Source organism: Microtus ochrogaster, chromosome 15, assembly GCF_000317375.1.
Source record: "Microtus ochrogaster isolate Prairie Vole_2 chromosome 15, MicOch1.0, whole genome shotgun sequence".
Classification (NCBI taxonomy): domain Eukaryota; kingdom Metazoa; phylum Chordata; class Mammalia; order Rodentia; family Cricetidae; genus Microtus; species Microtus ochrogaster.
The window spans coordinates 36,768,047-36,795,384 of record NC_022017.1 but is presented as its reverse complement, the minus strand read 5'-3'; the positions used below and the strand labels follow the sequence as shown (position 1 = coordinate 36,795,384).

The window sequence follows — 27,338 nt, the reverse complement described above, 5'->3', positions numbered from 1 at the left end:
TTTTTGTTTGTATTTAATTTTTCTCCAGGCTTATTTTTAAATTTTATTCTCTTTTTCCAGTAATTTGAGACAGAGTCACTATGTAGCCCATGCCGACATCAGACTTGAAATTCTCCTACCTCAGGCTCTTCGGGGTAGAAACCAGCTCAATTTTATCTTCAGTTCATGATTTTGAATCTTGCAACAAGTTATTAAAATACACTGTTTTAAAATAATATGTGAACAGCCAAAGCCATTTTAAATCCCTACCCAGTACAAAGATACCATAAAAATGAGTTCTCCTAAACTTTTGAGGAATAGAGCCTGAATCATTAATTCTCGGGAGCCTGGGGATTGGCAATTCTCTGGTGTATTTTAAGAAATATCATGCATATTGAAAAAGACCAGAATAAGATTTTTAAAAATCAGAAATGATATTGCCCCAAATGCTCATAAACTAGTGTAAGAATCGAGTAGCTGAGGAAAAAGAACATAAGTTGTCTTGCCCAAGCAGAATACCTCATCTAAAAGTGTTCCACTAGGGCTTGTATCAGCAGCATAGGAGAGCCCTTAAGAGAAAGGCTTCTAACACAGCAGGTGAGTTTGAAGACAGCATGGTTTACATAACGAGTTCCTGGATAGCCAGAGCTACATAGTGAGACCCTTTCTTAAAAACAAAAAAATGGAGATTGCCACACACACACACCCCCAACCAACAAAAGCATGAAACTTTGAAAGAAGAGAAGACAGGGAACTTTAAGGGAAGTGACAGCTTGGGAAACAGTCACAACATGTCTGGAAGTAATGAGAGATGCTTGACACGGAGTCTGCAGAAGCTATGGAAGCAGAAGCAAAGGGGTCATACAAGTAACATATTCAGGGTCAGTGGAAATAAACAGATTGGAAACTCTAACAGTAACTCTAACAGTGAAGATCATAAAGTAGCTTTTTAATCTATCTATCAAATTAGCCGGTGTTGTAATAAAATGAATAGGGTGACCTTTCTGGGAGACAGGCAGTGCCCTTATTTGTTTGGCAAGATCACAATGAACTGGAAAACATTTAAAAGCAAGTTTCAATAAGTTTGAAATATATAAGTATTGCAGCTTGGCCCTATGATTCTGCTTCTAATATATTCTGAAGAAAGGAACTGAAATACATGGGAAGAAACCAGGACAGAGATTGATACTTACTCTAGATCCAAAACAGAAAGAGGCCAGGGGTCGGTGCATCTCAGTGGCAGAAAAATCACTTAGCTTAGGAGAACCCCTCGGTGCCCCTCCATACTAGCAGTGCACACACACACACACACACACACACACACACACACACACAAGCACACATGCAGGTACACATCCAAGCATGCACAAACATAGGGCAGAAAATAGCTATATCCTCAACATCAGTGTACTAGCTAAAAGCATTCTTTGTTTATTGGAAAACCTATTAGAAGCATCAACTTGAAAGAATTAATTACCAGAAAGTAAACAGGAGCTCTATATACCTGAGACTGGGCCCTGTTGTCCAACATACAACAAGGGTCAAATTTTTAAAGGTAACAAAGAAGAAACAGTGGGGGAAAAGGTAATAGTTGGCATTCATTCACTCTTCATTTCTTCAAAACATACTGGCTGTGCATCTAATGACCAGGCCCAATTCCAGGCATTGCCTATTAAAAGACAGGTGAACAAGGGATAAGGTTCAATAAGAGATTATCTGCTAGCATGTGTGGAGCCCTAAGTTTGATCCCACAGAAACAAAACAAAAAGAACAAACCCAAAACAAGACTCTGACTAGGTTCATCTTTCATCAAAACAATATGCTTACTTTTTAAATTTTATTTTATTTATTTTATATGCATGAATGTTTTACATGCATGCATGTGCACCACATGTATGCCTGGTGACCACAGAGGTTAGAAAAGAGCATCGGATGACCTGGGATTGAAGTTGGAGGTAGTTGTGAGCAGCCACATGGGTGTTGGGAACTGAAATCAGGTTCTCTACAATAGCAACAAGTGTTCTTAACCACTGAGCATTGCTCCAGGCCCATAATGTGGTTATTTACTAATAATGAGGTTAATAGGAAGTACAAAAGAATACCAGCAAACACTCATAAATTATTCTTTTCAAAAGATGTTCCCGTGAAAAATTCACATCAATTAAAGAAAGAGGGCAAGAGGGAGAAAATGAAAATTTAATGTCTACCTCATGTTGTAAACAGAATCACTTCCAACTTTCATATTGATGGTAGGCTTCAATATGAAAGATAAGAATGAAAGTTCTAGAAAAAAAATTGAGAAATCTCCAGGGCTTCCCTGTGAAGAATGTGATTTATTTTATTCATTCCACTTCATTAAAAATGAGGATCTTTGTCCATAAAACAAAGAAATAACAACAAAAGCATCAAGGGAGAAGAACCACAGAGTGAGAAAAATTATTTGGTACACATATAATTATTAATAAAGGGCTTTTATCCAGAATATAGGAGAAAAACACAGGCAATTTAATGGGAAAGTAATGTCAGACCTGGAGTACCTACTTTGCGAAAGAGGATCTCCAATGGCTTTTATCCAAATGAAAAGCAAGCAACCTCGAAAGCCACTAGGGAAATGCAAATTCAACCCACAAGATAGTTCCACACACCCACCAGAATGGCTAAAATAAAATAACTGGCAATAGGAATGGTTGGTGAGATGTGGTTGGGACAGAATTCTCAATACTTTTGATAGCAGTAGGTACCACATTAGAAAACATACAGATATTTTGTACTATATTTGAAGATAAACATACCCTTCCCCCCAAATTTTGCTCCTAAGTATAAGCCTTGTAAAACACACACACACATACACACATACACCCCCCCCCAAAAAAAAAACATGTATCCCACATTCCCAGCTACCTTACCTAAAATACTCCAATGTAAGACTGTTAAAATGTCCACCCACAGCGACTGACAACCTTTCTGGCCATGCAACAGAATTCTAATCAGCAATAAATCAAACAGGCTTATGCATATGGTTTAACACCACAAGCACAGGGCTAGACACAAAACAGCTCAGTCTGGATGGCTTTATTGACATAAATGTCCGAGCAGATAAGGACTAAGCACAAGCTGAAGGATGAATACTTTTGTGGAAAAAATGCCAAGAAAAGTAGTAGAGTGGTTAGCATGGGGTCCGGATATAGCCGTGCTGGACAAACCAAGCCCTGAAGTGCTGCGGTGTTCTGTCCCAATCATGTCCTTTACCACAGTTCATCTGTACGTTTTATGGGATGAAGTTATGAGTGTCCTATTTCACAATAAAATCAGTCATTAAATAAACATAAAGAGGGCTGGTAAGAAGGCTCAGTGGGTAAAAGTGTTTGCTACCAAGCCTGATTTTCTAGGTTCAGTGCCAGGACTCACATGGTGGAAGGGGGAGAACAGATTTCCATGAGCCGCTGCCTGACCTTCACAGATATGCCATGGCGTGTGCACGGCTACCCATCAGCACAAACACACACCTAATAATAACAATAATTACAAATGTAATAAATAAAAAACTCAACAAAAATAATGACGCCTTGACCTCATCCCTCCACAGAAATCAGTCTCTTCAGGGACAGGCTGACACCTGAGCTTTGAAAACACTTCCCAGGCAGCCGTGTGTTGTAAGGTCTGGAAAGTATGGGTGCCAAGTCTCAGAGGCAGGACATGCACTCTGCAGGCCAGAACTTCAAGAGAGTCGGTGCTTGGCTTGACCTCGGGAATGCTGGGCATGTCTCTGTGCTTCACTTTCTTGTGTAAAATGGGTGCAGAATCTGATGAGGTTCTAAGGAATGTGTATAGACCCCCAAACAGGATAGAGTGCCTTAACATTCAAATACCCAATAAACACTCTCTGGAATACTGTTAAGGACAAGTAAGCTTTACAGAAGTGGGAAACGTGACTGGATGTGGTCAACAGAATTCCATTTATTGACAATTCCACACAACGTTCCTATTAAATATCTAAATTCCACAACTTATGAGCAGCCACAAAATGCTCCACAGTTGTGGAAAAGGTCATCCTTTCAGTCTGCAAAATCGTGGCTACAATCAGAAAGCAGACAGACATCATTTGGAACCCTTAAAGCTGTGGGACTCAGTGGACCAGATCACAAGAGATACGTTCTACACTGTAGAGTCTATGACTTTTAACTCAGCGTATTTTCCAAAAACAAAACCCAGGCCCTTATGTTGATTCTGCCACTGACAATGGAAATAGGCAGCATGCTTCTCTAGACTGAGGCTTATTTGTTCTGCCAGCCAGGGGCTACCAATGGTTGACTCACACTTGTAATCGCAGCGTTCAAAAGGCTGAGTTAGGATTTCTGCAAGATGGAGGTCAGTCTGTGCTACACTTCGTGAACTGCAGGCAAGCCATGGCTCCAGGCAGCGTGAGAGCATGTTTCAAAGAAATAACAACAAAACCAAAACTGCCTCCAAAATGTCATCAAAAGGCTACACCTTAAACTTTCTTCTTGCCAATTTCTGGCCCCTTGACTGGCTGAGGGCACGCATCTCTGCAGGCCCAGCAACTGTAGCTACATAGGGAGAGTTTAGGACAGGTATTGCCCACTGTCCAGATGTATTGGGGTGGTGGTGCCAAGAAGAGAGAGGTCTGCAAAACCATTAACACGCCGCACCCAGATAAAAACTGTTTGATAATTCCATGCCGAGAAGATGGATGGAAAAAATAGATAAATTACATCCTGCTGACAGATTTGTACCTCGGGAGTTGCTGCAGCCAAAATAACACCCCCCTCTCCCAATCACATGGCCAGTCTGCACTTGGGTACACAGTGCTCAACGAAAGGGAATCTAGAAAAATCTTCCCCCATGGGTCCACAGCCATCAGACAGACAGGGGAAAACGTGTCCCTATCTTACAGCAGCAGACTAAGAAACATCTGCTCTGATTTTTATATGGTATCTTGTTCAGAATTCTGGTCCACATGCAGCCAGCATCCCGCATCATGCAATGTGTGAGAAGCAGCCTTCTCTGGCCTCTGCTCATAGGGCCTGGGTAGCTTCTGTCTCGGTTACTGCCACCCACAAAGAGGGGGTGTGGACAGTATGTTTTCTGGAATCAGAGAAGGAAAGCATCCATCCTGACAGGGCCCCAAACACACACTGTGACTGACACAGACACAGCAGGTGTGTTTCACTGTATCCCCATCTGCATCTGGAGCTTGCACTCTGATTTGTGTGTGTGCCTCTTGCCATCCCATAAAACACCCTGGACTTTATTACCCATGGCACTATGCCTAGGCTTTTAATGCCATCAGCATCTGGAGAAGGATGTAACATTCCGACCTACACTGAGTCACTTTTTGGTCTAGGAGAAAAGGCAGCCTTCTGTCTTTAGGTCAATTTGGTTTACTTTTCTTCAAAAGAAACCCTTTCGATTTTCCCTTTTCTTTGTTTTAGGGTTGAGACTGTCTACAGAAGAACTTACCCTGTGTGTTGAGACCTTCAAAACCTGGGTCCTGACTACTATCAAAAGTACATGGCCTCTCTGATCTCAACAAATAGCACTTAGCCACCCTCCTTCTAACTGCCCATGCCACCCTAGCTTCTTTACTGCTTGGAAAAGGTACCAGATGCATTAATGCTCTTGTGCACTAATTACATTACTTCATACCTGGAGGTTCTTAACAAACATGACTGCGTATCTCACCTTTATCTATCTCAACACGATGTTCAAATGCCTCCTTTGCACCTGCCTTGGTCCCCATTGCTGTAAAATCGCAACACTTCCTTTACCTTCCCTATTCTTACCCCATGTCTCCTCCAGGATACTTGTCTCCCCCATAACTTAAAAGTTTAAAGTAATGGTTTTGTTTGTTTTGTTTTTCAAAAAAAAATAGTTTAGGGGTTGGAGGAATGGCTCAGTGGGTAAAGTCTGAGGACAGGAGTTGAATCTCCAGCACCCACCTAAGTGCTAAAAGTGGCAGCATGCGTCTTTAACTCGTTAGGATGCAAGGACAAGCAGATCTCCAGAGTTCATGGACCAGTCAACCAGTGAGCATCCAGGTCAGTGGGAGACACTGTCTCAAAAGAATAAGGTGGCCCAGGCAAAGAACACAGCTCTCACCTCAAAGGGAGTAAAAGATAGTTCGTTCTGGAACCAACTTTGAGTGACTTTAGCTATCTGATAGTATCCTTTCCAAGACAGGAGAATACTCCTCAAATTAGTGTATTTTTATCTGTTTATTAGGATGTTTACCCTGATAAGGATTGGGCAAGAAATGGATCTATCAAGAGCCAAAGATAGCCCAAGAGAAACTGTTTATAAAGCCATCTGATCAACAACAGTCCAAACTCACAATAATTATTGTAGTTGAAGCAGTCAATCAGTCAAGACAGACAGCTTCCTTCTAGAAATTCTCTTTCTCTTTTACAATAGAGATCAAAAAAGGAAGACATTGGATGTCAACTTCTAGTCTCCATAAGGTTAGTCAATGCAAGAACCTGAACACACATGTACACACACACACACACACACACACACACATCTACCAACAAAACAATCTGTATTATCAATATCTCCTACATGTAAAATCTACCGTATTAATAATTTTCTAATTCCTTTCCACTTCTCGATCCCAGTATGAAGCAAGTATCAGGTTCTTAATTTATCCCTCAGCTGGCACTGCTTCTCACCCTGCTCCCTTTGAAGACTTCTGTCTTTGAGAAGTGAATGGCTTCACAAGCTGATCTCTGTCCAAGCTACACCCAAAGGAGAGGAAACCCTTCTTCAGTGTCTATCCTCTTCCCCTCTCTGCCCACCATCATGGTATGTCTTACTTCAGGGCCATTATAACCTGATATGGTACAAGGAAGAAAGGCAGAGTAGGGGCTGAAGAGATAGCTTGGAGGTTAAGAGCACAGGCTGCTCTTCCAGGGGTTCTCAGTTCAAGTCCCAACGCCCACATGTTGGCTCACAGCCATCAATGATGGATTGTAATGCCCTCTTTTGTTGTGCAGAAATACTTGTATATAGAACACTCATATGCATAAATAAATAAATCTTTAAAAAAGAAAGGCAGAGTAATGTCTTTGCTCATGATCATAGCTTTCTTCTAACTATTTAAAATGGGAGCTTAAAGTTTTGAGAAGAAGGGACAAAGAGGCTAAGAAGAAGAGCATGGGCAAGCCTTCATGTCTCTACTTCAGCACCTCAATCCTGCCTTTGCAGTATGAAGGCTGTACCAGCAGAATGTAAAACAAGGAGGGCTATATTCCTATGTAAAACTTCAAATGCACAAGCTGCTGGGGTTGGGTTTGGGGTTGGGTTTGGATTGTAGGCCAGAGCTGTGGTGTCCTAATCCAGAGCAGTGTTCAGCAAATGGGAGGTATTCCATAAAAACTTCCCACATGAATGAGCTGAATGTCTGACCTGGCACCTGCTTGACGTCAAGCCCCAGTTAAGCTTCCTTTGTATGTGTCATCTCATCCACAGAACAACGTAAAAAGAAAAGCACTGTTTTCACCATTCACTCAGAATGACGAGTTGGCGGGGAGGGAGGTGAGCCACTAAAGTTTGTCCTAAGTCATCCCTATGAACGGTAAAGTGAGGGTTGACTGGTGCTTATGTCTCACAGGGTCCTGCTGTTTCCATCACAGGACATCTATCTTTTATTCTAGTTGTACCTCCTTTGAAAACCCCCAATTCATGTTGAGGCCAGTGGGTTTGATTCTTTATCACCCAACTCTCTGTATAGTTTTTCATTCAACGGTCCAGGCAGGTTTGCCTAATCCCTGGGGTGTATCTGTGCTTCCAGACAGAATGTGACGCACACCTTGCTCGGATATGGGATATATGTTAATACAAAGAAGCTAGAAGACCAGAATAGTGATCACATTCCAGCCATCCCTCCATGGGCATTAGAAGCCTGATTATGACTCAGGAGGAAAGGTAAGGGTGACGATAATGAATGAGGTCTTCTATATGCTAAGCATGATAAGTACACTTTGTGGCTAGGGTACGTAGAAGGTAATGGTAATGACCACTGATGGGGAACGCCAAGATCAGGAGAACTCCACAGAGCGGCAGTGACTATCCACCTCAGGATTCCGAAAATGCTTTAGCAAAAGGCCACAGTTACCCCCACGGACTTGTGGGAGATCGACTGGTGACTACTACGTGTTCTGCATCCGACACACCCTGTAGCTATGCAGACATTGAAAGCATAACTTAGCCTCCCCGGGTGTCAGTGCACAGCCATAAAAACGGCACAATTTTCCACTCCCCGCTTGTGCTTGACAATATAGTGGGCTTGTGTACTTAGAGTCGTTGCCTGATCCATTTCAGGGAGATACAATTTGACCAGAATGATCACCTGTCTGTCCACAAGGAGTTATGAGTGTTTCAATACAGGTCATAAGGACAAGTAAGGGATGAAGCTTGTGGACTTCCCAGATAGTGAGGCTTCTGTTTACTAAATGGTCCAGGGTCATAAAAGTCCACAAACTGGAGCATTTGTTTCTTTAACCAGCACTGACGAGCAAGAATGAATTGTGGACAATGCCAAGAGCCAATTTAAGTGCTCCTTGTTACAAACGCACAGGCAGAACTATAATGTAAATGGATGGTACCTCATCAATGTTCCTTTCCAGACCCTGATGGCTTTATATTTTTTTGAAACTTTCCATCCATACTGTGCCCTAATAGAAGCACCAGGGAGTCTAACACAAGAGAAAAGAGATGGCTGAGAGTCTGTTTTCACATAACGCAACTCAAATGAAAAAGGTTCCTGATTCCACTCAGTGCATCTCTTGCTGCCATTAATAGTCTCTTCCAAACTCTCCAAGCAGCTCAGCTCAGGGAAATGCAGAAACATAAAACAAACCGAGGGAAGCCGTAAGAGTTTCCATCACACAATGACAGAGCCTTTTGTTTCTGTGCCCTCCAGAAGAGGTATGCAGGCTCCCAGGAAGCACACTTCCCAGAAGATTTCACCACTGCAGTTTAACAATGATGGAAATAGGTTCTCTCATGCAATACATCCAAACCATAGTTTCCCTCCCTCCAGCCCTCCCAGCTCCCCTCACTTCTCCCCTCCTCTAGGTCTATTGGTCTCTTTTTAATCGTTGATAATTTCTCAGCTCTACTGATCAGCATTGAGAGTCCCAGAAAAGTGGAAGTTTCACTCCAGCAGTTCTGGTATTTTAGTAAGCACAGCTGATTCTTCAGCCCCAACTAACCAGAACCACAAGATCTTAACTCAGTACAGCAAATGGCCCTGAGAGAGCCTTTAAACTTGCCTCTGAAACGTCCCAAATCAGACCTCCATCCTATATTACCCTTAACATTTTTATCTTCCAAGCCCCTACGGAACAACCCGCTGAGCTCTCAACAATCAATTACTTTTCTACCCAAAGTTCCTAAGTCTTTCCACAATCCACACAGCAATACCCACTCTTGGTACCATTGCCTGTCCTAGTTGGGGTTTCTATTGCCGTGATGAGACACCATGATCAAAAGTATAAAACCCCTTCCTCAAAGGGCTTATTACACATGGTTGTCTATCATTGGAGGAAGTCAGGACAGGAACTCAAGCAGGCAGGAATCTGAAGGCAGAGGCTGTTGGAGGAATGTTACTTACTGATTTGTTCATCATTGCTTGCTCAGCCTGCTTTCTTATAGAACAGAGGCCCATGAGCTTAGGGATGCTCCACCCACAATGGGCTGGTCTCTCCAATCACCAATTAAGGAAATGCCCTACAGCAGTGGTTCTCAACCTTCCTAAAGCTGTGACCTTTTAATACAGTTACTCATGCTGTGGTGACCCCAACCATAAAATTACTTACATTGCTACTTCATAACTGTAATTTTGCTACTTTTATGAATCATAATGTTAATATCTGTGTTTTCTGAAATGGTCATTCAACCCTCAAAGTGTTGCGAGCCACAGGTTGAGAACCACAGCCATACAGGCTTACCAATTCCTCTTTTAGGAAGCGTTTTTTTAATTGAGGTTCCCACTTCTCTGATAACTTTAACTTATGTCAAATTAGTAGCCAGATACTGTGTTCCAGAGGTAACTAATGTTGCATTTTGTGTTGACAGTGCAAGAGTCATCCAGGTGCTGCTGGTTTTGAAAGATGTGAAGAGTTCATGAAAAGCAGCTGAGATTTGACACTGTATGGCAAGGATGGAATCCCCAAAAAGAACCCAAGAGAGGCTACTGATGAAAATGGAGCCCAGGTGCAGCAGCAGACCCAGCATTTCGGAGATGCTAGTACCATGGGATTACCACCAGGCACCACCTGTGGAGTCAGGGGACTCTCAAAAGACAGGCTTGTGTTATGCAGAGGGAAAAGCCAGAGAACTGACCAGGGACCCCTTGGAGGAGTCCAGACAATCATGACTGAATCCCAGATAATGGACATTGAACTGTTTACGTTGTTGGAGTTTGGTTTTGTTTTGTTTTGTTTTTTTCAGTTGTGACTGTGCCCTGGTTCTTCCCTCTTGCAGTAAGATAATATTTATTTTTGATTTTGAGAGACCTTGAATTGTTTGGATTTAAAAAAAAAGAGTGAAATTTGAAAGTGTTTGAATTTGTAAAGACTGTGGGGACTTTCTAAGTCTGTAAAATGTTTTAGACTGTGATATTGATGTTAATGTGTGATCTTGGGAATGAACAATAAAAGAAAGGTTGTGGCTTTACAATGATGTGCTTGTGTGTCAAGCAGACAAGGGGTCAATTTTTCTGGACAGTTTTATGTCAACTTGACACAAGCTAAATTAGTGATTGATGGGGGAGGACGCCACCCACTGTTGATGGTTCCATCCCTGGGATGGTGGTCCTGAGATCTGCAAGAAAGATGACTGAGCAAGCCAGTAAGCAGGACTCTTCCATGGTCTCTGCATCACCTCTTTCCTTCAGGTTTCTGCCCTGCTTGAGTTCCTGCCCTGACTTCCTCCAATGGTGAACAGTATTTTGAAAGTGAAAGCCAAATAAACCCTTTGTTCCTCAATCTGCTTTGGGTCATGGTATTTCATCTCCGCAATAGTAGCCCTAATTAGAACAGAAGGCTCTAACACACCAAGCATTTTGAGAGTCTGAGATATATCTCAGAGCTTGTCTAGCATGCACTAGACATGGGTTCAAGTTCCAGCACTGTGAAACCAACAACAAAATAACAACAGAATGGGTAGGGTGGTGTGCTCCTATGCTGATCACTCAAAAGGAAGGGGTAAGAGTGTAGTGGCATTTCATTTGTATTTTAATAAATAAAGCTTGCTTGAAGATCAGAGAGTAAAACGGCCCCACTGGTCAGCCTTACAGACCAGGCTGTGGTAACACACACCTTCAATCCCAGTAGCCACACTACCTTGCCATATAAACTGGGTGGTGCATGCCTTTAATCCAAGTGGTACATGCCTTTAATCTTAGCCCTAGAGAGGATTATAAAAGGGGAGGAGACAGCTCTCAGTCTCATTCTCATTCTGAGATCCCTGGAGGCAGAATCGTCATTTTCTGTCTGAGGTCAAGGTAAGAGTCAGTAGCTGGAGTTTCTGGCTGTTTTGCTTTTCTGGTCTTCAGGCAAGCTTCATTTATTAAAATACAAATGAAATGTATTTTATTTATTTATCCTCTACATAAGAGGATAACAAGGACTTTAAGGCCATCCTTGGATACACAGAGAGTTTAAGAGTAGCCTGGGCTGCATGAGACTCTATCTAAAGAAAAGAACATCAATCAAAAGCATTTTGGAACTCCTGCAGTGGGTCTGGGCTTTTCCTAGGTTTTCTATCAGTGACCTACTCTCTGTATGGTCTGAGGCAGAACCCTCAGAGCTTTGGGGATTTATGTAAGCCACATAGGTAGTCCACCCCTCTCCCATGGGAATGCCACATCTCACCAAAGACAAGGACTAGAGAATTGCCCTGGCACAAGAACTGGCTCCAAGCATTCAAGCATTAGCAATGACTAGAATCAACAGCCAGGTTTACCTGATGATGAACTCACATGCTCTGCATGGCATCGAACCCTTCACCTAAACTGCATTCACTTCCTCTTCTACTCAGCCAGGGTTACAGCTCCTTCTCTCTCGAGTTTTAGGCGGCCCTGGTCTATATAGGTATGGAGAACAACTCCACAAATCAAACATTTCCTGATAACAAATCAAGACAAAAAATATTTCAAATCAATTTTCTGGGATATGTATAATTTTACCATTTATTGAAGACAGAAGCAAATTTGCATACTAATGAGATGGATGTGCTTGTTTGTCTAACACAATGCAATCTAAAAATACTCTAATTTGATACTTAAATACTGGGGAATGCTGATAGGAAAATATTAAATTCTTTGTTTTCTGTAATTAAAACATTATGTTTCTATAAGCAAAAAAAAAAAGAAGAAGAACATTGTAAGTATAGTAAAACACTGCAGGTCATAACAGAATAGTCTCCAATGTGTGCTTTTGGCAGTATTCAATGGTACTATGCCATGTGCATGTGCAGTGCAGAGTGGACATGTTGTGTGTTTAGAGCCAAGGCTGAGGGCTGGGGTGCTTGCTGTGCACGTACAAGGGTCTGAGTTCAAATGCCCAGAACTCAAGTAAAAAGCCAGCCATAGTTTGTGTGCCTGTAATGGAAGATCTGGGGAGCAGAGACAGGCAGAGCCAGTAGGCTCAGCAGCTAGCCTGCCTAGATTCACCGAGAGAGCCTGTCTCAGAAGAATAAGGTATAGCACGTTAAAGGAAAATACCCAAAGTGAACCCCTTGTCTCTGTAAGTGTATGAATGGTATGAAATTAATAAACACACACATACACATACACTTGAAACAAGGTTGCAGTGACTATGTGCAGGTTAACGTGAGCAGTGAGCACTGCTAAACACTCTTAGATTTATTTACACACTTGACTTTGAATTAAATTTGGTCACTGATGCTGATTCATCCTGAACCCCTATTGAGATTCAATGGTGTGACCCACGCAGGTCAAAAGGTAGTTTAAAAAGCTTTTCCATGAGGTGAAACGAAGTTGCATCTACTCCAGGATGGCTATGTGGATGGAAGGAGATGTCAGAGTGATCCTCGGCATGAGTCATCATCACAGTCTTGATTTCTAAAAGCAGGGTAGTCTGCTTTGACCTTCTGAGTGGCTCAGGATTTGCCCCATTTTATGGAGTGGGTAACAGACACTGGGGGTCTCTCCAGGTTCTGTTTCCATATAAACCAGTATCTAAGCCATGCTGCATACTGAGCAGTGGTTTTCTGCAACCTACAGTATATCTTCGTAGAAACCAAACTCATGTGGAAGGAAATTTCCACTCACACTGAAGGAGGAAAGCAAAAAGGAAATGTCAAATTCACAAAGCCACAGAAGTGGTGAAAATCAAAACCAGCTAAGGCAGCAACTCCTGTTATTAAGCCTCGTAGAGGCTTCTTCATCTTTACATTTTCAAAGCTAGTCTCTGAATTGGGAAAGGGAACAAACACTCCCAACCTCAGGAAATACAAAGAAGACAGGAAGAACAGTGGTGGGTGGGATCTAATGCAACCCAAGAAACAGCACCCCACCAGATACCCCCACAGGATACACCGTCTCCTGGAGATTCAATGTAAGCCTTTTGGAGAACTACTGAAAAAGATATGCAGATGTAACTGAGGTAAAAAAAAAAAAAAAATCAGCTGACCACAGAGGAACTTGGCTGTGTGAGCCAGTCCAGATCATGAGATCAATTCAAAGCAGACAGAGGTCACAAAAGTGTGGCCAAAAGACTGGGGGTAGCTGTATGAGATGGTCTAAAGCAGGAATCTTGTCCAAGGAGGCAGATGTAAAAAAAAAGAAACTAGAGAAGGATGAAGAAAACGTGTGTGTGTGTGTGTGTGTGTGTGTGTGTGTGTGTGTGTGTGTGTGTGTGTGTGTGTGTGTTAAAATCTATGGGTGTCAGGAAGAGCCCCTCTGTTGGTGTCACTGATTTTTCCAATTAGGTTTCTCATTATTGGATTTTTCTTAAACAACACTACAGCCTAATCTGATGGTTGTGTGGCAGACTGAAATAAGACTTAACCAAATCATAACTTCAGACTTCATTACTCAGATAGGTTGAGCTGGGTCTGCTGGATCCCATGCACTCTTTCCTCACATGGAAATCACTTCCGCCTGGACCTATAAGCCCTCCATATGAGTGCACTAGAGGCTGGGAGCCCTGAACAAGAGGCTTCCCCCTTTGGACCTCAGTTGCTTCTCCTTTTTTGATTCACTATTCTGAATTAATTTATGCCACACAAGATGGGGATGGAGAGCTTACAAAATCCCATATATGGTCATGCTGGGTACAAAATTGATTTTCACAAAATGCTCTGGTTTATAATCATGATCCTAAGAAACCAGAACACTCACTTTTAATCAGAATAGGTTTTCAATAAATGGTGCTCAACAAGGGCTTATGAACAATAGATGATTTGCTGTAGTTCATTGGATATTTAGCTCAAAATATTAATTTCTGTTACCTAATAAAATATATTAAGGTGATAATAATAAAAAAAATAATAGATTAAAATAAGTCCCAGATGATCAACAAAATTGATAAACCCCTATCCAAACTAATCAAACGGCAGAGAGAGAAGAACTTATTTTTTTTTATTTTCTTATTTTTCTCAAATGTTAACTACCTGTCCATCTCTGTCTCTGTCTGCCTCTGCCTCTCTGCTCATCTGTCTAGCTATCTCTACATTGGATCTTAACACAAATTGGATTGTTTATTATTTAAGAAAAGGTTGGCTATGAAAATGGAAAAAAAACTCATCAAATTCAACCACGCAAAAATCCCTCACAGCTCTGTACATGCTTATGTTTCAGCAATCATATAGACAAGCAGGTAACTGGTATCTTCAAAGGCAGACTTTGAGGATCAAAACTCTAGCAAACTCCACAGAGATTTAAAGATCACGAAGTTTTAAGAGGACTTTTATTTTTAATGAAATAAAACACAACCCCAGTCTCTGCATGCCGTGAGCAGCTCTCAAGGGGCCAAGAGACAGGAGCAATGGGATTTGGACATCTCAAGCTCCTCGCCACTTGCTCAAATTAATTTCTATCTTTCATGTGTCCCAAAATTTTGGACTCTCTTGATTTTTTATTTTATTTTACATATTTTTTTTCAAACTGTTAGAATCAAATGGAATAAGAAGAAACTGACTTGGGGCAGCTTTGCTTTTGTAAATGGCATTTTATAAAATGATTTGTTCATTATTCACATTTTCTACATTTTCTGTGTACTTTCCTGTGTCAAAAAAAAAAAAAGAATCAATTGTCAGAATCTCATTTGGGGGTGCCCCAAGAACTCAACATTTTTGGTAAAGGTTGCTTGCATAAGCCTTTCCCCCTATTAAAATGCTATTTTAGCTTTTCTGGAAATGCATGAAGAGCATAACTCATCACAGGTTGAGCAGCTGGATACGGAGAGACAAGCAGAGATAGGATGATGGTAAAAGTGCAGGAGTGGAAAGCCAGGAAGGGGAAGGAAACCGGCGGATGTGCAAGAAGAAAAGAAGCAAGCGTAATATTGAGTGCCTGAGATATTGGATAGGCTTGCTCAGCCCCCAAGTGATGCTGGCATCAGACCAGAGAGAAGAGAAGATGAATTTCAGGGTAAATGGCCCCGGGCAGTACTTCAAACCAGGTCTCCTTAGACATCCACCAACAAAACGAGAAACTGTTTCAGTCCCTCAACGTGGGACATGGCTCACAGAGCTGTGGAAAGACAGGCCAGCGACACAAGGACGATGTATATACAACATCATCATTCACTTAGAGAGCATCTTGGAAGGCAGGAGAATCGCACCATGCTGTTTCATAGATTGTGTTGGAACAGCTGAACTAAGAAATCTGGTGAGTTACAGGAAGATGTCTCATCTCTGAGAGGGACAGGGTAGATGGCCCTCAGCTTTTTGGAACAGTGTTTTTTTCTAGTACATTTGGTGGTGTCTGCAGCTCTTATGAGAAGCAAGGACGTTAGAAAGCTAACGGCCTGTTAAGAAGAAGCTTCTCCAACTCGCTAGTTCCTCCAAGCCCTAGTCATCCTGACCTTTGCAGACATTTTATATCTGAAATCAAGGGAGATGCAATAAAAGAGGAACATTTGTGGAAGCTGGGTGGGAAGTGTCACATCCCAAACCTATGGTTTTTATAACTTCTTTCATTGTCCAAACTGTGAAGCACAAGGACCTTGCTCCTTCTGAATTGCTACGAGAGCTTTATTGACACCCTCACCATAGCAATCACAATTCACTGTCACACTTGTGAGGTGGCCCTTCTTTGGTGATTCTACTCACCTTCGGGATCCAGGTAACTCTCTTCTCGACACAGAAGCCAGGAAATTCTCAAACCCAGGCTAGCATTTGTCATTCCACAAGACTCCAGGAAATCAAAACTCCCAGAATCCAGGTCAACGACGGCGTAGCTCTGAGACCTGGGCAACTTGGGTTCCTGACAGTCTCCTATGCCTTTGACATCATAGAAGACTTCATGATAGAACCGTTTGGACTCCGCTGTCATTCCAGAGTAACCTAATTCTTCCTCAACACTTCTCTTATGTGGATATCAAAGAGATAATGGGAAAAGAATCAGATAATCAGATCCCATTTTCCCCATCCCACACATCTTGGCTCCTCTGTGTTCATCAGTCTCCACAATGTGTCCTGGATAAGGAACTTCTTTAAACTTAGACCCTTAGCTTGTGAGTGGGGAACACTAACAGAGATTATATTTATATATTTAAATATATGTGTGTGGGCGCATTTGTGTATTTATGGTGTGTATGCATGCATGTGTATGTATATATATTTTTGACAGTGTTACTGGAGTGACTCAGTCAGTATCAGCTGCCATGACTGTGATGTGATAAATGAACGAAAGGAGGAAAGATTGGTTGATCTACGCCCAACCACCCTGAGCTCAGATCTCCGAGAAAGTAGTTTCACTTTTCATTTCTAGTTGACCTCAGAGAAACAGGAGGTGTTCTGATACTATGGTTAGCATTATGGTTTGTCCCTCACAGGCTCCTGTGCATTGGCACTTTCTGATCAGCTAGTGGCACTATTTGGGGAGCTTATGGAACTACTTGGAGGCAATGCAAGAAGTGGGCATTGTTGGGGGGTCTGTTCTTGATGGTTACAGCTAAGGATATTTCTAAGGGAGAGCTGGTTCCCACTGGCTGCTACGTTGTAACAAGCCACACCACAAGCTCCCACTGCCGTGTCTTGCCTGCCATGATGGGGGGATATTCCCTGAAACCTGTAGACCCAAATATACCCTTCCTCCTGTAAGTTGCTCCAGATAGGTCACAGAATTATATAATTATAAGTGGGATGATCCATTCATTTTGCTTATTTTGCCCAATGTACTGCTGAATGCTATTTCATGCTTTAAAGAGAACAGACAGACCAAGAAATGGCCCTCATTACCAGTCCACTCCCTATACTACATTGAGTCCTGTGGTAAATAACTTATTTCCAGTGAAGAATCAGAGCAACTGTGTTCTCTCGTTCTCTTTCCTATAAAACAAACCTTAGCTAAACGAAATCCGCCAGCACATTCCAATGCAGAGAAGCACTAAGAACTGTTTCTATGGGGTAAACCTTTCGTATGTCGAGCTCAGAGTGACCTGATAGTTTGTTTACCAATGCTCCCCTTGAAGGTTTCATTTCTAATAGATGGAACAAAAGGGGGATGATTAAGGTAGTGAAACTATTTTACAGTTATAAAAGTAAACACATGACATGCATTTTCCTAACCTCTTACAAATGATGATACAACAGAGTAAACCACCTTTAGTGAATGATAATATACCAATATTGGTTCAGCACTTAAAGCAAGCGTGTTACCCTAAGACAAGTCGCTAATAATAGGAGAAATTGTGTGTGGATGAGGAAGGGATTATGGGAACTCTTATGTCTGTTTAATGCTTTATTTTTCTTTAAACCTAAAACTACGTTGTAAGATAAAGTGTACTAATTTAAAATATTAATTCCAGTGCAAAAAAAAAAAGAATCTAAATGAAGACCCATCTCGAAGTTACTTTTTTCCTTAGGGTGTCCTGTAGCTCTCTGGAAGCCCTCAAGCCTAGCTGTCCCAGTGACTGCTCTGAGCCAACTCCCACCCCATGCAGCTGCACAGTCTCTCGAAAACAGTATTTGTACTGACTGCTTTTATGTCCATACAACACGAACTAGAGTCATCAGGGTGGAAGGAGCCTCAATTGAGGAACTGCCTCCATGAAATCCAGGTACAAGGCATTTTCTCAATTAGTGATCAATGGGGGAGGGCACAGCCAATTGTGCAATGTGCCATCCCCGGGCTGGTGGTCCTGGGTTCTATAAGAAAGCTGCTGAGCAAGTCACGGGAAGCAAGTCAGCAAGCAGCACCCCTCCATGGCCTCTACATCAGCTCTGGACTCTAGGAGCCTGCCCTGTTTTGAGTTTTTGTCCTGACTTCCTTTGACAATGAACAGCAATATGGAAGTGCAAGCTGAATAAACCCTTTCCTTCAAAACTTGCTTTTTTGGTCATGGTGTTTTGTTGAAGCAACAGAAACCCTAACCAAGACAGTACTATATTGAAATAAATTACTTATATTTTATATATAAGTAAATAAGAAATAAAGTACTATATTGAAATAAATCCCAGAGTAAAAACAGCTATAATCTACTGATGTAGCAAAAAAAAAAAAATCATGAAAACAATGCACCATGATAAGTGAAAGTCCATGCCATACCGTGTAGCCTTTCAAATTGTTTCTTTTGTGAGTTGAGCCTACTCTCTATGCTCTCGAGGCTGGCAACATTTGCTCCCATCCTTCCAAACCAAGTCCCTTGTATTTTCTCCTCACTCTGGAAAGCAGAAGCTTGGAGCCAGATTAAACAGGATTTACTCAAGTTAAACTGGATTCAGAACAAAGCAGTGTGTGCAACATTTGTTGCACCTAAGAACTGGACACAGCTTCAGCGAGGCTTCAGTTCCATTCCAGAATCAGCATAGCAGTTATTGTTAGTTTCTGGGCTTTTCTGGCTCTGTTTCTTTTTTTCTCTGGTCCTATCTGGTGCTGCTCGTTTCCCTAGAAGACTGCAATCCCAGGTCTGTAACATACCTTCCTCCAATAACACAAGAACGCCATGAGGAAAGCGTGGGTGTGCTGTCTGACTCCCAGCCCAGCTCCGAGGCTACTAGCTCACAACTGCATTGCTTTTACTAGCTAGAAGGACTATAAAAATTCTGTTTTCCTGGCACCACCTCCAAACATCTGAATCCAGGAAGCTGTGTAGCCTGAGAAGTTCTATTAAACAGGGCGTGTGGGGCATCAATGGTCAGTTCTACCTCCAGCAACCATGGTAGGATGGAAGGGGGTGTCCATGCACACAAGATGAATGGTAAACCACCAAAAATCACTGGATGGGTAGCCTAAGAAATGAATGGATAAATGCACAAGATTAGTAATAATGGACTCATTTATTTATCCACCCACCCATCTGCTTAGTGAATAATTAAGCTACATACCAAAGGCTATACGGTATCTCACAATAAGCTAGAAATATACATTAAAAACATAGTATGTAAATTTTAGTAATAAATTATAAGTAAATATTATTAAAATAGAAATAGCATAAATAATTTATATATTATAAATACATCAACATTTGTTTCATTTTAATTATCATGTATTATACTCAGAGGTCTCCTCCAATACAGGATGTATGGAATAATTTTTCCAAAATTCTCCCTAGAAAACTGTCATATTACTCGTGAAGATGCTTTCAAGAATCCAACATTTCCAAAACCGGTGGAGTGAATTTGAATCTTCCATCTTGACCCACCATCTAGAGTAAATTTCTAGGTTAATTTCTGTTTTTTACACCCAGGTCACTCCTAGGCTTTGAAAACAGTCTATGTCTGGCCTTGTCCCCAGGGTCATGCCTAGAAGACACAGAGATGAGCAGATATGAGATCACATGGCCCCTGCTATACGCAGGCTTGTAAGATGATTGCATAGGATCCCAACTCATAGCATCTGTGTTCAATGACCTCCTCTAAAAGAGCAAGTCTGAGAAACTGATAGGCCAGCCTCCTTCAGCCAGTATGCTTTGCATGGTTGAACTTTACAGTTCTAATTAAGGTCAAGTTGATTTTGAGCTAATCACAAAGAACGCTATGATGGGTGAGTCTTCCCTTATCTCAAAACAGATGAATCGAAGCAATGAAGGAACATGCCACCATGGCATAGAGATGATCTAAGTTACAGCAAATGTCCCATGGTGTTCACCAGAAGAAAATTAACACTAGTTGCCAGCCAGCAAGAGAGCAGGGTCTCAATCTTACAAACCCTGGAAAAATTATTTTTGCCACAATCATGATCTAGGCAGAGATCCAAAGAATTAGATAAGGTTCAGCTCTTCAGAAGCCCTTCATTTCTGTCTCCCTAGACACTGGTGGACAATGGTACAGGGACTTCTGGCCTGCAGAATCTGTAATGAATACTTGAACCTACTCGATTGTAGTGATTTGTTCTGCAGCTGTAAACAAAAACCCTAATGTCTCTTTCTCCATGAACTCGTAAGTGTCCGGGGTGAGGACAAAGGCATGTCATTAGTGTGTGATACTGTCTCCAAGGGACAGTGATTCAAAGCTTTATCACTTTTAAAAATCTAGCCCAACTTGCATTCAGAAACACTTACTTACCTACTTGCCTCTAAACCGATCTCATCAATTTAACCAGCGACCTTGTATTAATTTCCAGTATTGTGTCTGATGCTAAACTAGACCACAGGGACTCAAAAACATCCGAACACAGGTCATAAATCTTTCTGACTTTGGCCTAAAATGTCCTTTCCAACTTTTGGCACTAAGGTTCCAGACCTAGTATGAACGCTACTTTGTCCATCTGTGTTCCTAGATATTTTTGTCAAAAGAAACTGCTCTTTTTGAACATTCCTTCTCTAGGTTTCTAACTCTCTAGGTAGCGCTTTTGGTCCCTCTGTAAATTCAAATTGCATTATTGCATATACATCTCACTAGCCGTGTACTCTTTGCAAAGGTAGGTAGTGCTTCATTTTCTAACTTCACAACTCAGTGCCTGAGAGGTGTAAGAGACCCAGAAAATACCAGATGAATCATCTGAACTGCTTATCCAAGTCATCCTGTATCTTTTTGCAGACTAGCCCTAGATTCTACCAATGTAGAGGTTTGGCTGAAGTACAGGAAAAATGGTTCAGAACGATACTTCCACAACTGGATATGTAGCCTCCTTAGAAGATCAGGCTAGCCTGATAGCCTCATGAACCAGATCACTGGAAATAATTATCCTAGTCATGATCCCCCATGCCCTTTGCTCAGGTTGATTTCAGATATGTTAGGATTAAATGGAGAGAGGGAGGCCAAACAGTGGTGGCACATGCCTTTAATCCTAGCAGTCAAGAGGCAGAGGCAGGCAGGTCTCTACGAGTTCGAGGCTAACCTGGTTTCAAAAAGAAAACAAGTTTTTGGCAGAAATTCATATTTTTATAGTGAGGGACACATCATTTTTTGTGATGATCACAAAACCACTACTAATTTGAAAATGAAATAAGCTAAAATGACTGAAGAATATGAGGTTGAAATGAAAAATTTTTCAAAAAGACAGAATTTAAAAGACCGGCAAGAAAGAAAAAGACTAAGAGTTTACAACAAAATAAACTCCGAGCTTCTTGAAGACCTAGATGGAGAGGAAAAGACCTTGGCTTCTCACGGCTGAGGCCCATGAGAAGAGGCCAACCTTGGCCCGTAAGAAAGACCTGTATTTGGGGTTCAACTGTGAGAGGCAGATGCACAGATTCCATGAGCAAATGCCCTGCAGGGAAAGTACCTGCTTCAGTGCGCGGCACATACTATCACCCACTCGTTGTTACCAGCGACAGGCACTGTCATCATTTTCTTTTCATGCAGGTATTCGAGGAGAGCCTGGAGCAGGTAACCATTCCCTTTAACAGCAGCTCTGCAGAGTTCTATTTTTCCAACAAGAATTTGGGATGCGCTCAGTTCCCCAAATGTCAAGGTCATGTCATCAACTCGGGAGAGGTATTTTTAGAAACTGCTTAGCTAATTTATAGACAGTGTGACAGATGGCAAAATGGGACTCCTTTGCCTCGGTTTCAGCCAGGCCTTCATATAACAGCTACCACCACTTTTCAAGAGGAGGCATAGACCAAAAGATCTCGGGTCTCACTGTACATGCAAAAAAATAAAAATTAAAATTAAAAAACAGATCTCCTTTGTCAATAGCTTCTGAACCATTAGGACTGAGGGGAGCCTAAGAATCCCATTTCTGAAAAGCTGAACATTGTGCTGATGCCCTGCAGGAGTGGACAGGAGCAGGTGCTGGGCTAGTTAAGTGGGCTTTCCCAAAGCAGGCTGCCGAGTAAGCATTAATTCTGAGACATGAACCCATACACCCACCGAAGTAAATGCAAAAACTTTGAGGACGTGGCAATAACAGGAAACTCTGAAGACTTCATATGAGTTCCCTAAATATCCTTTAGGGGCGCTAAGGAGAGCTTTGCCCTCCCCTACTTCCCATCCCTTCCATGTGAGAATAGTTACAGAGGCAACAGAGGCAGACCCTGGAGAAGGGCTGCAGAAAGGAGTTGGTCAAGAATAAAGTACCTGCAAAACGCTAGTGTTCCCAAAGCTCAGTGGTCTGGCAAGCCTGGCTCCCAGGTAAATGTTGGAAATCCAGGAGGTAGGAATGACTTACCACTGATGCCAGTAGGGTCTTGCCCAGTTGGACAGGCTTTCTCAGTAGGAATAGGAGGGGTGGCCCTGGGTGTAGCAGCTGGGAGGACAACCTTGAAAAAACACTATCAGAAATGGAAACTGAGGCATTGGACATTTGTCTCTCAGTTTAATAAAATGCTGATTGGCCAGGAGCCAGTCAGGAAGTATAGTTGAGGTGACTAGACTAAGAAAATTCTGGGAAGAACAAAGGCAAAGATGAAGTTTGCCAGCCAGATGCAGGGGAACCAAGATGGGAATGTCTTACTGAGAAAAGGTACCAAGCCATGAGGCTAAACATAGACAAGAATTATGGGTCAATTTAAGTTGTAAGAGCCAGTAAATAATAAGCCTCAGCTAATAGGTCAAATAGTTTATAATTAATACAAGTCTCTGAATGGATGCCTGACTGGGTGGAACAGAAACTTCATCTACAGAGACCAGCTCTCAGGAATCTATGAAATGCCCATAAAAGGACTCAGAAGTTCTGAAAATACACCATGGCCAGAGAAACAAACCACCATGCCATCAACATTACTACTATCAAGACTACATGCAGAAAGTCTTGCCCTGCTCCATTTCCCTGTCTCTCCATCTTCCCATTCATGTAAACTGGAGATAGCCAGGGGTTTGGGCAGGTGGCATTTCTGGAAGGCAACATAACCTAAGAACTACAGGTTCGCTAAGAAGACAGACAAACTGTTACTGACAAAACTGTCATCAAGGTGTGGAGCCCCAGCTTCCTGGGATGTAGCAGGGTAGAGATGGCAACATGGAGATGCTAACACAGCTGCTGTTTCTGCCCCAGGCATTCATTCTCTTTAACAAACAGGTCACTGCCTTTGGGGGCAGGCAGCCGTTGAGGGCCAGCTGGCCTTTGTGGGATGTTAAGTCACTGAGATTGGGACCTCAGCTTCACTCCAGCCTCATACCTTACTAACTGTTTCTTCCATGATGCTCCAAGCCTGCAGTGAGAAGGAAGCTCAATGCTGACGCTCAGCAAGCGCTGTGCCTATAGCCCCTGCTTGATAGCAGAAAAGCGTCTGGAGCTATAGAACGCTGTGTCTCCAACCTGAAAGAGCTTCCGAGTCGCTAAGGATGGTGCTTAGAAATGCAAGCTCCACGGCTTCTCCCTCAGGAGATCCTAATTCAGTAAGATTACATGAGGCGCAGGAACCTGCCTCTTAGCCTTCCTTCTGGGGGATTCTAACTAAAGTGATCTACAAAGCATAACATCTGAAGAAAAAAATTCACAGTAAGGCTGCCGGGAGGGTGAATGCATTCATAATATGCTACGGCCTCTTGGACCCAGCTTCCTGCCTGTATTTGAGAGATCAACCTACTGATAGGTGTCTGAAAACACTGTGTGTTATGGTTTAACTATAAAATGTCACTGGGATATTTAATTGTGATAGTGTTGCAAAAACGCCCCCCCCATAAACACATACCCCACACATACACTAACATGCATAACACACAAGAATGTCTATGGTGTTAGTGATGTACATCTTTAGGTGTGTCAAGGATTTTTCCAGAGAAGATTAATTGGAGAAGAAACCCTGTCCAGATGTGGGTGACACCAACCCATGGTTTGAGATCCCAGAGTCAATATAAAAGAAAAAGGAGAAAGTCAACATTTATCTCCCCTTGCTTCCTGGCCTAATGAGATATGAGCAAGCAGCCCCCACACTCCTACTGCCATAGCCTTGAATTGCTTCTGCCACTATACTTCCATATCATATGTCATATATCATGATGGACTGTGCCTGCAAACCATGGGTCAAAAGAAATGCTTCCTCACCTCCTGCTATTATTAAGATATTTCCTGACAGAACTGTGTCACAACCACAAGAAAAATAATTAATAGTTACCCACCCCATGGGCTCTAGTGTTTGAATACTTGCCCTGGCTGGTGGTGCTGTTTGAGCAGGTAGTAGAACTTTTGAGAAGTATGTATCATTTGGAAAAGGTGGGGTGCTGACAGTCCGACCCCATTTCCTGTTTGGTATCTGTTTCCCAGTTTCCCGGATGAGAGCAAGAGGCCACTGAGTCCTGCCACCACAAAGAAGAACACGCCTCCCTGACTGTGATGACCGGTGCCTTCACACTGTAAACCAGAACAAATCCTTCCTCCTTGCAAGTTGCTTTGTGTTAGGGTGTTTGTTCACAATGGCAAAAGTAATCAATGTTCTATTTCTCAAAAATCTCGCCTTGTCTTTATCAAGTCATCGCTAGATGTCAGTTAAATTATTATCTTCTCTTGGAAGCCTTCCCTGACTGGCTCAGTCTGGGGAAAGTAGCTGTCGATCAGCAGCCACTTCTTAAATCCCTACTCTGTCAGTAACCCCAACCTTTATGTTTTTAACGCATTCTATGCGGGTCTCCATTTATCTCGTGTCTATTCCCCCACACTTAACTCTGGAACCCAGTAGGAATGGAACAATTGCAGAAAGAATTAATAAGCTGATTCTATGATTCCCAGGAGATGGGTGTTTCCCAACGGTTAACTCGTTGCCAGGCAGGCGTTGTCAAGGATACTGCAAGATGGAAAATACCCTTTTTTCTTCCAGAACAGAACAAAGCGTTTGCCCCATATGGCACAGGCAGCAGATCCACTGCCTCCGTTTGCAGAAGCTGAGGCTCCCTCCTGTCTCCTCCAAGAAGCAGGGCTTCCTCATGTGTCTGTGTGTCCCGCTGTCTGCAGGCACACGTGACTGGGGAATCCCATCTGCCTGCACACACGCCCACCCGTGACAGATGAATTCATCTACAGTGTTGCCAGGAGCAGCCTCACAGCCTCGTGAGCAAGAAGACAGTGATGAATTATTCATGTAGAGAGGCTGGCCCCATCCTTCCAGGGTCGGGTAGCTTGGAGAAGGCAAACCCCTCTACTGCAGTGTTTAATCCCTTATATAAAAGGAACAGATCTACTGGAGCGCCTGCCTCATATCCCTTTGGAAACTTAGCCTACATACTGTGCCATTAATTTCATTTTCCTATGGAGAAGAAGTAGCCATTGTCCCATTTCTAAACAAGGAATCGGCAACACAGAGTTGGGGACACCGGGCATAGTCATCCCTGCCAGGATCCTCTGGTCTCCAGAACAGAGTTTCCCCTACGCAGCAGCAAGGGAATTAGGGAAACACCGGGAAAGCCCGAGGATACCCCACAGCAGTGTTGAGAGATGCCTGAACTCCCCTCACCCCACTGCCATTAGCATTCAGAGGAGCACTCCATCATGCAGGGGGATGCTGTGCGAGTCCTCGCCAGACCCTGCCTGTCAAATGCAGCTGCTATTTCTAGCAGCTTCTCTATCAGAGAAGCCCTATCACATTTGATATGGTCGAATCCACGATTCCAGAGGAGGGCGTGCAGCCAGGGAATGGGAGTCACAAGGTGCTGCGGAGGAAGGAGAAGACGCGTGAGCAATAGCCCAAGAAGCCTTACCCGGCATAGCTGGTAACATCCAATCCCATGACTGCATCGCAGGAAATACAAAGGGATGGGTGATGCAGTCCTCTCCAGAGAAGAATAAAAATTAAAGTGGGAATGAAGCAAAAGACGCTACAAAGGGTGCCAGTAGGCACTGATGCTTGCTAGGGATTTGGGGTGCCCTCGATTTCCAAGGGATCTGGAGTCACCTAGGAGGGTCCACAAACAATGGTGAAGCAGAAAAGAGCAAAGTCAGAGGTGTGATAGATAATGAAGGGGGAGGGATGGAGTGGCTGTGTCAAGCACCACCTAGAACCCGGAATCATGCTTCATTCCAAAAGTTGAGTAAGGACACAGGTCAAGTCACCACATTGGTCTGCTGTTCTCCTGGTGGGAATGTCACCTCACCAGATTAAAGGAAACTAAAAGCCCCCAAAGCAAAAGTTGCTATGGAAATATACAGGGGTGATCCTAAGCCACACTGACCTATGCCCCACCTCTGCCTCACACTGTTTCCTTCCTGTGAAGCATACATACCCCTGCCCTACAGCCTGAGCTCCATTCACCTCTGCTGCCCAATCTGATGTCCTTGCCAGCTGGGGCTCCAGCAGGAATGAAGACTTAGCAGTTTCCACTTCAGCCGAGCCCAGGGTAGTACCAACAGAGGATGTCACTGATACTCTGGCCCATGGAGAGTCCCTGTCCCCTTGGATCAAACATGCGGCTTGCTCTCTCTCAATTTGTATTTCTTTCAGTTCCCTTCAGCAGGGGCCAGTTCTTGACACATCTAAATTCCTAAGAGCAGTGACAGCCCCCTTGGAGACTGGCGTCTCCACAGTGATGGTACCTAAGGATCCCAATGGCTCTGTTGACACCAGTTTCTGACAAGATTCAGTCTCTGACAGTGCTGACTTCAAACTTTTAAGTGCATCCAATTCAGGATCTGACTCTGTCCAAGGTCCAAGATAGTTCTATTGTCCCCAAAGTGGGGAGAACCACGAAGCCATGCTTTTTTCCATGCAGAGGGAGAAATATCTCTGAATGATGGCTTATGGTCCTTCCAAAGGTGACGGTGTATTTGTGAAGTGAAAACTCTATAGGAATGTTCTATCAAGGCTCCCTGGGATGATGGCTGTGCA

The 27,338-nt window shown here is 42.8% G+C and overlaps 1 protein-coding gene across 4 annotated transcripts in view; it reads right to left on the bottom strand.

The window, feature by feature from the left end:
- Positions 1 to 27,338, bottom strand: part of Kcnq3 (potassium voltage-gated channel subfamily Q member 3) — a 266,192-nt gene that overhangs the window by 185,707 nt on the left and 53,147 nt on the right. The window contains exon 1 of one of the 4 annotated variants that reach the window (XM_026782785.1): positions 26,215 to 26,261. The exons of the other annotated variants lie outside the window; for them this stretch is intronic. Within the exon in view, the coding sequence (XP_026638586.1) occupies positions 26,215 to 26,243 (29 nt within the window). The 5' untranslated portion in view covers positions 26,244 to 26,261. Of the gene's footprint in view, positions 1 to 26,214; positions 26,262 to 27,338 lie in introns of those variants that run through there. 4 annotated transcript variants of the gene reach the window in all.